Source organism: Glycine max, chromosome 8 (genome assembly GCF_000004515.6).
Source record: "Glycine max cultivar Williams 82 chromosome 8, Glycine_max_v4.0, whole genome shotgun sequence".
Classification (NCBI taxonomy): Eukaryota; Viridiplantae; Streptophyta; class Magnoliopsida; order Fabales; family Fabaceae; genus Glycine; species Glycine max.
This window is the reverse complement of record NC_038244.2, coordinates 13,057,640-13,069,252: the sequence shown is the minus strand read 5'-3', so window position 1 is coordinate 13,069,252 and position 11,613 is coordinate 13,057,640. Positions and strand designations below refer to the sequence as shown.

General features: G+C 29.2%; 1 protein-coding gene across 1 annotated transcript; it reads left to right on the top strand.

The window, feature by feature from the left end:
• The first annotated feature begins 7,236 nt into the window (after nt 1-7,236).
• On the top strand, nt 7,237-11,468 carry LOC100797536 (metal tolerance protein 10). Its single transcript, XM_003532870.5, has 6 exons — nt 7,237-7,510; nt 8,995-9,107; nt 9,260-9,505; nt 9,641-9,721; nt 10,158-10,388; nt 10,956-11,468. The coding sequence occupies exons 1-6, from the start codon at nt 7,336-7,338 to the stop codon at nt 11,298-11,300; spliced, it is 1,191 nt and encodes a 396-aa protein (XP_003532918.1). The 5' UTR covers nt 7,237-7,335; the 3' UTR covers nt 11,301-11,468.
• The last annotated feature ends 145 nt before the right edge of the window (nt 11,469-11,613 follow it).

The following is an 11,613-nucleotide window of genomic DNA, read 5'->3' as shown; positions in this document are numbered from 1 at the left end:
TGAAAATGATAAATTATATTAACATTATTAACATTTAATTTAATTACTTTAAAAAAGGTAACTTGTATTTATAATTAATAAAAAATTGTAAAAACAAGTTAATTATGATTTTGTTGTAGTTCAGTCGTGCATCTAACATGGGGTGAGGAAAAGGAGGGGTGAAGTATTTGAATAGAGGGAGAAATTAATCTTTTCTAGGGGTTTTAAAATTCTATAGGTGCCACTAGTAATTTCAGTATGGCCAATATCAATTGTCTTCTTTTTTTTTCTTTTTTGCAGTTACTGTCAACACTCCCCTCCAATATTTTTTTTTGAATTCTTTTCTTCATTATCCTTTTAAACACACTCGATTTATTTCCCTCTCTCTTCTCCCCCGTAGACCCCAACCCCCCATATACAATCATTTCGTGTTTTTTCCTCTAAGTCAACCTTCATTTGGGCTCAAGACTTGGACACTAATACCACCAACCCATCTTCAATCTCATTCAGGATCTTCAATTACTACTGGTGATTTAATCCTTTTTCTGGGAAAGGCGAATTAATCCTTTTGATATTTGGTGATTTTCTAAATAGAAAATGTTTTTTAGACTTTATTGTTTACATGTAGTTAGAACTTTATTGCTTACATGTACTTAGACTACTCGGTGGTGAGTGACTGTTTTGTGGATATTGTAATTTTTTATTCCTATATATGTAAAAAGTTATTTGCCTATGTTGTACATCATATCATATAAATTGAAATAAAAGCTATATTAGTTTCTTTTTAATGAAAAAGAACTTCTTCGTACCAAGAGAAATAAGACTAACCATAACATTTTATACTTTAGACAAATATACATTTCCTCCCACTTTAGGGAACCCTAGAAAATCTGAATATGGAGAGACAAATCAATATATTATTGGTATAAAACAATAATATTAATTTGGTATAAAATAAATACAATGATACTTTTTTCCTAAATTGAGATAACTCCTATTTTATAAAATATTCTTTAAATAATAATAATATAAAATTCCAGAAGTATTAATTTACGCGTATAAAGTAAGTAGCATAACAAGTCTATGATATTTAATTTACAATATTTCAAATTTATCGTAAACAATAGAGACATGAGAAATAAAATATAAAATCCTTATAGATAAACGACTATTTTTTAAAAAAAAATTAAACTAAAATTAATATGTATGCCAATTCATAAAAATAGAAATTGTAAAAATATATCATATTTAGCATAATAGAATTATAAACACACATACGTCAACTCTTGTGTTTCGGCTCGGCATTCAAATAATCATGCATCTTATTTTTTTCATATTTTTTTACTATAATTATAACACTGACATGTGTTACAAACGTTTGTTATAAAGTCTAAATTTTAGCACAATAAAAGATGTTAATATCTGTGTTTTTGTTGGTAATAATAATACTTATTACTATTAATAATAATAATAATAATAATCACAAAAATATTGTTAATAATGCTAATAAGAATAATAAATAAAACATTTGATGAAACTAGTCCTCTAAGTTATAGGATAAAAAAAGGACCTTTAAAGGAGTGAAATAATTTTTTTAAGAATTATAATAAGGAAATAATTGTGATCGAAGAGTGTTTATGTGTGATGAAATTTCTAATAAAAGTGATGATTTTGGGGTATCTTTGAGCTTAACGAAAAACTCATAATGCAAATGTATAATATTCACGATATTATTGATATGTTGTATACGTGTATGGTTTCACATAATAATAAAATTATTTCCAGTGACATGTGAATGGTAGAGTTGATATCGAGTAAAGATATTGAGGTTTAACTTCTTATTAAAAGGATTTTTAATGAAGTCTATAGGAGATTTATACTCTCTGATGAAATTATTCACTGATGTGAATTCTAAGAAGATTAACTATGATCATACAACCATTGTCTAATAGACTTACGGGGTCTCAGAATAAATTCCACCTCATGATAGGATGCAAACTTTGTAGTGAAAGCCAAGGAAACTCTAAGGATGTCTAATGCATGTCATCCTACGTAAGACATATGACCTAAGGGTCTTAGTTTCTCTGGGTTATGATCAAGGTGTTTTACACACTAACATTCCTGATTATCACTACAATTTATCCATGATTATATTAGTGTGGTACCAACATGTACTTGTTATCACCTAATGTTAGTGAATATTGATTTGCATCATTGGATTGGAGTATGAACTCCTCATCTTACTACTATATTATTAAAATGCTTCATAGGAAGAAAAGTTAACACATATTACTACTCTATGTTTTGGTTCTTGTGGCGTAGCCGTAATAGTTCATGTTTTCACAAAAGGTGTTTGGTTTAAGCATGTCTAGTGTCAGATTGTAATGCCAATTTGTATAGGAAAGAAGGTTGTTTTGCATTTAACTTGTGAGCCAAAAACTCAAAAACATTACTTGTATTGAAAAATACATTATTTTTCATTTGTATTATACTGTTTAGGACCCACAAAATCTATGTGGCATCGGGAGACACGTGTCTACCCTCCACGTCAGTCCTATAATAGGAACACAGACGTCTAATTCTTAGCAGCCGGACTTCTCAACAAACAAGTTATCTCTAACCTAACTAATAATCAAATATATTTGAATATTTTATCTATTGACAAGTATTAAATTATCTATAACGTCATATTATCTACAAGGTACGATTATCTTCTACCTTTTATTTATAAACAAATATTTGTCTCTAATATTATCTATAAGCTCCCAGCAACAACCCCTACAAACAAAGATCAACACCCTCGCTTAACTAATATAAATACAAGTTCTATCGAACCCTTTTACTCAACTTGCTCACATATTCAACACACGACAACAAGCATGTGTTCCATTCTCTTTCACTCATATGAGTCTTATTAAACATATACGCTTTGTTTTTGTCACACATATTCTTACTTGAGCGTCAGAGTCCCATGTTTTGTAGGTCCCTCTCCTGTAAAAGACATCTCTCAAAGTAGACGTGTGAAGTTCGGGACCCCACTTAATCATGTCCACCCTGATGTGCCACGGTTTCAAATTTTGATAAAAACATGTATTATATTGTTTCATTTTTTAAGTTTTAAATAGTGGGGAAAGGTCACGTTTCTGCATTCTTTTGCTACAATTATTTTTTCCAACACTATTTGTGGAGCTTCCAAGCATTCAAGAAGACTATCCAAGGAAATTATTATGATAAATTTTGATGGAGACAAAGCCAGCAACTAAAGCATTCTCAACACAATTCAAATTATAGCAAAAAAAATAGAATAAAAAAGCTAAGAAGACAAGGTTCAAGATGGAAGATTGAAGAATATGAGTTTGTGCCCTAAGTATGTCTTGTAAACTTCTCAATTAAGTAGCATTAGGGCAAGCAACAATGATTCATATAGGGGTCTTTTTGCTGAATTTTCATCTAGAATTTTAATAATCAATCTAGGTCAATAAAAAAACCCAATAAACAATTATTTTCACATAAAATGAGACTAAGAACCTTGAAAACTTGAATTTAGGCCTATTGGCCTAGTGGGCTGAGAAGCTTGAGCACAAGATATATCAAAGTCAACTCAAGAAAGGGATTTTCTTCTTACACCCACATTTTTTCCAATACACCTAGCAAAAAAATGAAAAATAAAAATACTCTTACATATAACACATATGGATTAGATGTTTGTGAATTATCAACATGTAAGTTCCATACCGATTTGTAATATATAATCTGTAAGCCTCTTAGAAATTGACAATCCATAAATAATAAAGTTGAAATTTTTAAAATATGTTGAATGGAGAAGAATTTTGTTGAGTGTAGGAAGAATAAGCCCACAACTAAATTTTAATTCATTTTAGATTTAGATTTAGATGTCAAACACAATTTTATTATGTTGATGTGTTTCTAAACTCTAGACAGTGAGATATTTGTTTTTCTTCGGAACGATAATTGGCCTTAATGTAATTGGTAAAAGTTTGATTTTGCTAAAAGAAATAGTTTAAACACATAAAAATCAAGACTAAAGTTCTGCACGTTACCTTAACCAAAAAAACAAAATAATACAAAATAAAGAGTACGTAGTTGAAGTACAGGCAATCATATTGTTGACACTTGAACCACCATTCTCCACTATATATATATATATATATATAAAATGATGATGAGTGGGAATAGATCAATGTATAGATTATAGTTTTGTTGAGATTTTTCTAGGAATGTATAGAACTGAAAACACGTATAGTCGGACAAAACTGCGCAGACATAAGTCAGGAATATTCATAAGTCAATTTAATTTAATAATATTAAATGTAATTAAGAAAAACTAATAAACAGAAAGAAGAAACAAATTAAAACATAAAGTTTAATTTTTTTTATCAAATTGAATTTTGATTAAAAATTTTAAAAATAAAAAATTAATCCAAATCTTTTGCGATTTTGTTGGCACTTGAATCATCATCCTGCACATATATATTACATATAATGATGAGTGGGGACTGGGGATAGATAAAATTAAAGTATAGATTATAGTTTTTCCGAGATTTTTCTGGGTATGTATAAAACTCAAATCACAACCACACAAAACCGAGACATGACAAGAGAACAAAACAGATGGGGACCAAATTCCTTGTTCACATTGATGAAATAATTTAGGAATATATATAAGATGAATTTAATTTAATTTAAATATATTTCGTTTTTTATATTATAAATAAATTAAAATACAAAACTTAAAAGGTGAATTCACTTTTTTGTGTGTGAATCTTATTTCTATTCTCTCATTTGGAGAAGCGTACAATAGCCTCACAGTTAAGATTTAACCTTTTTTTCCTGTTAATTATCCCAAACTAAGCTCTTTTTTATCTTTATCTATTTTTATATCTATCTGTAAAATAATTTTCAATTTTTTTATATTAATTTATTTAAAAATATCTCATATTACAATTTAAATTATTTATCATAAACTTAAAATAAATAATTTAAATTGTATAATATAACTAAAACTTATAATAAATAAATATTTTTAATATATAAAATATAATCTATATATTAAAAATATATATTTATTATGAATATTAATTATATATAAAAATATTTATCCTATGCAATGCACAAATTAAAATACTAGTTAAATAAAAATAAAAAAAAAATAAATTAAAAACATGATGAAAATTAGAATTTTTATTAAATAAAATTGGATTTTGATTTAAGTTTTGCAAATAAGTCTTATCCAAATCTTTACTTTAAACTATAGAAAAGTCTTACATTTATCTCACTGTTTCGAATTTAAATTTAGTGAGTGACTTTAACAAGTCTAAGCTTCATAATTTTTTAACTTTTGTTGCAAAAGTCTACTTTGAATATTTTTATTTGATTGAATCTATTTATGTTTTTTTAAGGAAAGAGCTGATTTTTATTCAATAACAGAAAGATCAGATGCATCATTTTCCTAACACACTAGGGGCCTCATCTATGTAACTACTATCACGTGTAACAACAATTTAATTTGCTAATCTATAAAAAAATGTAATACTGATAATATATAGAAATTAAATTTAAAATAATAAAAATACGTAATCAAAATACATTAACAATATGAGAATTTCACATATAATTAAAATATAATAATTCATATAATAATTATTTAAAAAATAGAATATTAATTAATAGTATAATATCTTTTACATTATTAATCTCTTTTTTAAAATAAGATTAGCATCGATCAAATATGATTTTGAGATAAGTCTTTGCTTTGGTAACACTTTAGGGGAGTGCAATTGGCACACACATCATAAAGGAACAAAGATTTGAGATAGAGACATCCAACGAAATAAAGATGGGAACGATTTGCAGTTTCCCTTCAGTAACTTATTCCTTAAGAAAGACGACAACGTAAGGTAATGGAAAGTTTCCATCAATCTCCTTTGCATATCCAGAAATCATCAAAATCTTTTTTAAAAATTAAGATATAATAGTTTTAGTTTAGCTTTAATAGATTGTCGCAACAAAGTAATCCATTAGGCTTGATTCTATGTTTATCCCATAAACAATAATTTTTTAATACAAAAGTTGAAAAATTAATCTTAATAACTTTAAGAAGATAATGGGTTGTGTTATTAGCTTTTGGGAATGATCTTAAATATATTTTTAATGTAATTAAACGATTTTGCAAAAATAGTAAGTTTTTATTTTAAAAAAACATATTTAATATATTCTAAATTAATAAATATTTTTAATATAAAATTTTATTATTAGTTACTTCAAATTAATCTAAAAATTTATGTTGACGGGGGCGCGGGAATTTTAAAATTTAAGTAACATTTATAAATAAAAAATTAAAAACAATATATATTTTCATTATCAGTAATGTATACTTATTTTATTATTATCAACAAATATTTTATTTTATTAGATAAAATATATTAAAGAGATTAAACTTTAAAATTAAGAAAATTATTTAAATCATGATACGTTATTTCTAATGATATGGTGTGTAAAAAATTATACTTAAAAACTCAAATTCAAAATTTAGAAGTTAACACAAATTGAATTTAACTAAGATTATAATTGCACTAAAATTTAATTTAGCTAAAAATTATAATTCGTCTTACATAGTATGTTAAGATCAAATTTTAAATTTAGGCAAAATTTCAATTAAAGTTAATTACATTTAAGTAGTATTATTTAAAAAATTACAAGTAAAAAATTAATCGGATGCTCAAGTCTAAAAAAATGTTAAACAAAAAAAACTTTTAAAACATTTTTGTTTAAAAATACTCGAATTTATAATGAGGAACAAAACCTTAAACTTAATTATATATTTTAGTGATAAAATCTTAAAATTGCATGACATGTTAATTCAACTTTAATTGTTACATGAGGAAATATTCTATTAATAAAATCCCTCTTTAATTAATTCAATAAAATTAATTTCATTTTCACTTTTATTTTGAAATTACAAGGCTTTTTTTTTATAAAAAAAAAATATGGCTCCTAGCCAGGCTAGCCTTACCGAAACAAGCATCAAGCATAGTATTTATCCACTCCACAATTTATAGATCCCCTGGTTCTAGTGATCCTGGTCACAAGAAGATTCAATCTAGGAAGAACACAGGGTCCACATGTTGCCACGTATGAACTACAATTTTTATTTCTTTTTTATTTTTTATAATTATTTTTATGGAAAAGTGGAAAATCATCTTAAAGTTTGTTTATATACGCACCAAGCACAGTTCTTTTCTCGTTCTGTTTCTCCCTATAACTAGGAAAGTGGTTATTATCTAAGCATTGCATCAAACAAAACTAACTGAAACCAAAACCTTGAGAAAACTGAGCATGGCGGAGAGTGGCGGAGGAAATCGCCGGAGAGAACCGCTTCTGGTGTCGCCGGAGGAAGAGGCTGCAAAAGCATCGTGGAGGCTTAACGTCAAAGAGTTTCGTTTGCCAAGCCAAACGAATGATCATCAAAATCAACGATCCTTCACTTTCCATGGCCTTCTTCGTAAACCCAGTGAGACATTCGTTCTTTCTTCCTTTTTTTTCTGTTGAAAGTTTAAACATTTCTTTTTGTTTCTTTTTTCTTTTTTGTGTTGAGTTGTGCAAACCCAGTTAGCCATTCTTCACTTTTTTCTTCTTTTTCTTCTCTTGAATGTCTAAAGTTTCTGTTTTGTGTAATGGGTATGGGTTCTTTACAGTGGTGACGTGTTAAATTGTGATGGGTCTGATTTTGTTCTGAATGAATGATGAATGATGGTGTGTTGGTTTGTGCAAACCCAGTGTACCTTTGTTTACCCTTTTAAACTTTAATGTTCTCTTTGTTGATTGAAGTGATAAAGTCTCTATTTTGTTTAATGGGTCTGTTTTGGTTTTTGTGGTTGCCATGCATGATGCCTGTGTTCAATTCTGCAAATTCAGACTTCCTTTGAATGTTTGAACTTTAAAGTCTCTGTTTTGTGTGTTGGGTCTGTTTTGGTCTGTGGTTATCATGCATGTGTTGAATTCTGCAAATTCAGACTTCCTATGAATGTTTAAATTTCAGTGTCTCTGTTTTACGTGATGGGTCTGTTTTGCTCTTCGTGATGATGCTTTGAATTGTGAAAACCGAAGAAGTTGGAGAAGTGGTGCTGTTATTAGTTTATGTTTGGATAAGCGTTGAAAAAATTGATTTTGCAAAAAATAATTTTGGTTAAAATTGATTTTGAAGTGATGTGATTCATGTTTGGATGTTTTCTTATAAAATTAAGTTAGGTGTAGAACTCAGTAGAAAATTCAACTCAGAATCAATTCTCTAACATGAAACCAAACATATGGAAATGTATCCAAAATCAATTCTAAACTCAACCAATTTCTCAAAGCGAAACCAAACATGCACTTAGTCTTTGTTTGTTATTTATTGTGTAGGCCATGGTGGGAATCTTTGCATAAAGACAGAGCCTTTTATTGTGAATTTGCATCTTGGTGCTTGAATTTATTAGTTAATACTACTTTGGTATAGTTCCATTCTTTTGATCAAAAGTACATGGGGATTAATATTGATGATAATGATTCGTCCTTTTTCATATCTACACGGTTACTATTCCTGAAGATACTCCATTCCCTATATCATATAATTTTTTTCTTGTTAGAATCTATTGTACTTGATTCCACACATAATCAGAAATTATTAATGCTTACTCTAATGACACGAAACATGATCCTATTTGCTTTTCAGATATATTTTTTATACCCTTTATTATCGTCTCTCTAAAGATAAAGTAGGCAGTTTAACTACATATTGTTTAAAAGTTTAAAATCTTCAATTTATTAAAGGTTGGTGACTGTTTTGAAAATTTTGACATTATTGATCATTAATTTACTTGAGGAACTCAGAAAAGATAACCAAAATTAAAAAATTAGCATTTAAATTCATCATCAAGATGTTTCAGTTAAAGTCATATATTCTGGATTGTGGATTTGCCTACTTACTCTCTAATCCTACTTCAAATTGTGTTTTAGGGAAGCAACGCAAAGTGGCAGAATATTACAAGAATCAGGAGAGACTCCTTGAAGGATTTAATGAGATGGAGACTATGACTGAAGAGGGTGGTTTCCCAGGATCTCTAACTGAGGTTCATTGTTGTATTACCATGATTTACTTATAATATGTCATACATGGAGCAGCAGTAACTGGTTTTGACTATAATCTCAGTAAAAAATTATGATTTTCCATTAAATCTATGAAGAGAAACGCTACTAAATGTACATGCTAAATGTTTCTCAGGATGAAATGAAGCAACTAGCCAAGAGTGAGAGGATGGCTGTTCATGTGTCAAATATGTGTAACTTGGTGCTGTTTGCAGCAAAGGTTTATGCCTCAGTTGCAAGCAGATCATTAGCAGTCATTGCCTCAACCATGGATTCTCTCTTGGATCTCTTGTCAGGATTCATATTGTGGTTTACTTCTAATGCCATGAAAAACCCAAATCAATATCACTATCCAATTGGAAAGAAACGCATGCAACCAGTGGTAAGGTTTAATTTAAATTAAACTGCACAAGGTGATTGAATCCTATAAAGTTTTAGTAGATAATTGGGATATTTTCAAAATAGCCATTGCATGGTTGCTTAATGAAGCTACATGCTGATATGATTTCCTGTGCAGGGTATCATTGTTTTTGCATCAGTGATGGCAACCTTGGGGTTGCAGATTTTGATTGAATCTGCCCGAGAACTTATTTCCAAGGCAAGTGAGATAAACTCTTATTCTTGTTTGTTTAGTAGATCCCCAAATTTGGGTTCAACATTTGTTTATGAATTTGAATTTAGGTACAATTCAGATAAACTTATGAAGAAGTACTTAAAGGATAAGAAAGATAAAATGAATCAAACTTCTTTCATAAGTTAAAATCAACTTATTCAACCAACCATTTTAGATGCTCGCTTGTCTATCTTCTCAAAAGGTTGAGGTAGATATGTTATTTTTAGCTCATGAAGAAATTTGGTTCATTTTACCTTTGTATTTTCTTCTGCTATAAGTGTTAAAAAGTTTATCCAAAGTCCAGACTAACTCTTAATTATTTGTTTGCGGTGTAGCAGTTTTAAGTAACTCTTCTTAATTTTCCTGTAATTATTACCACGGCACGTACTTTTAATTTATCATCTCATTGTTTTTGTTACAGTCTAAGCCTGATATGGATCCAACAAAACTGCATTGGATGATCGGAATTATGGTGTTTGTGACTGTAGTGAAGTTCATTCTTATGGTCTACTGTCGAAGATTCAAAAATGAAATTGTTAGAGCATATGCACAAGATCACTTTTTTGATGTCATTACTAATTCTGTTGGATTAGCTGCTGCTGTGCTAGCTGTCAAGTTCTGCTGGTGGATTGATCCAACAGGAGCTATTATTGTGAGTTCATAAGTACAGCTTGGTGCTTGTCTTTGGTTTTCTTTTTCTTTTTTTCACAGATAGTTGCGAACGTACCACATTATCTTCACTTTGTTTTTACGTGGTAGCATTTTTTGTTATTATATGAAAAAATGTATTCTCTGACCAAGTTGGCCCTTATTCTCTCCTTTTTCCCCCCTTAACTGTACTTTGATTTTCTGATTATTCAACAAGTGATTCTCTTAATTGAGATTTAAATATATTTTTGGTTCCTAAAAATATCATGATTTTTTTGTTTTAGTTTACATGAAAAAATTTATTCATTTCTAGTCCCTACATGTAACAAAATGATGTGATTTTAGTCCCTCACTGCACATGTTCAGTGAGATACTAAAATCGTATTATTTTATTAAATGTAGGAAAAGTTTTAGAGATTCAATAAAAAAATCATGAGTATTTTGTTTTTCTTCATTGTTCTACTAAATCTTGAATGGTGGTGATCTTTTTGTTACATAATTATTTGCTTGTTACATCAAGCTAACTGCTTGATTGAACTACTAATGATGATATCCTGAATGTGTAATGCAGATAGCATTGTATACAATTAATACATGGGCCAAGACAGTCATTGAGAATGTTTGGTCACTTATTGGAAGGACAGCACCACCTGATTTTCTAGCCAAGTTAACGTTCCTCATATGGAATCACCATGAACAGATCAAGCACATAGATACTGTTAGAGCTTACACCTTTGGTGCACATTACTTTGTGGAAGTTGACATTGTGTTGCCGGAAGACATGCTTCTCCACCAAGCACACAACATTGGTGAGACACTCCAAGAGAAGCTGGAGCAGCTTCCAGAAGTCGAAAGGGCTTTTGTGCACGTAGATTTTGAGTCCACTCACAGGCCAGAGCACAAGACCATGGTGTGATGATATGCCATGGGACAATGATGGCATATCTTAGCTTTGCTAATTTTCTTAGTTATTTTATGCAAGTCAAGTAGCAATTTTTCTTTCTGACGTTTATAGTTGCTGAAACCTCTGAATGGTACTTCCAATGTGGTTGACTCAAAATAATTAAGAGTATTTTTTTTCTAACCACAATTTTTTAGGTCGGTGCACGGGGTAGGGTGTAAGAAAAAATAATGTTGAAATATAAGTACTCAAATAATTGCTAGTTTTTGGAAAATGATGCTTTGATAGTTCGGGTATATACACTGTTGGAGTGGGAGATAAAAAGGAA

What these genes read in the sequence shown, in the direction of transcription:
- LOC100797536 (XM_003532870.5), top strand. Translation starts at nt 7,336, where the DNA reads ATGGCGGAGAGTGGCGGAGGAAATCGCCGGAGAGAACCGCTTCTGGTG. An exon ending in AGAAACGCATGCAACCAGTG is followed by an intron (nt 9,506 to 9,640) that starts GTAAGGTTTAAT and finishes TTTCCTGTGCAG; the next exon opens with GGTATCATTGTTTTTGCATC. An exon ending in CCCGAGAACTTATTTCCAAG is followed by an intron (nt 9,722 to 10,157) that starts GCAAGTGAGATA and finishes TTTTTGTTACAG; the next exon opens with TCTAAGCCTGATATGGATCC.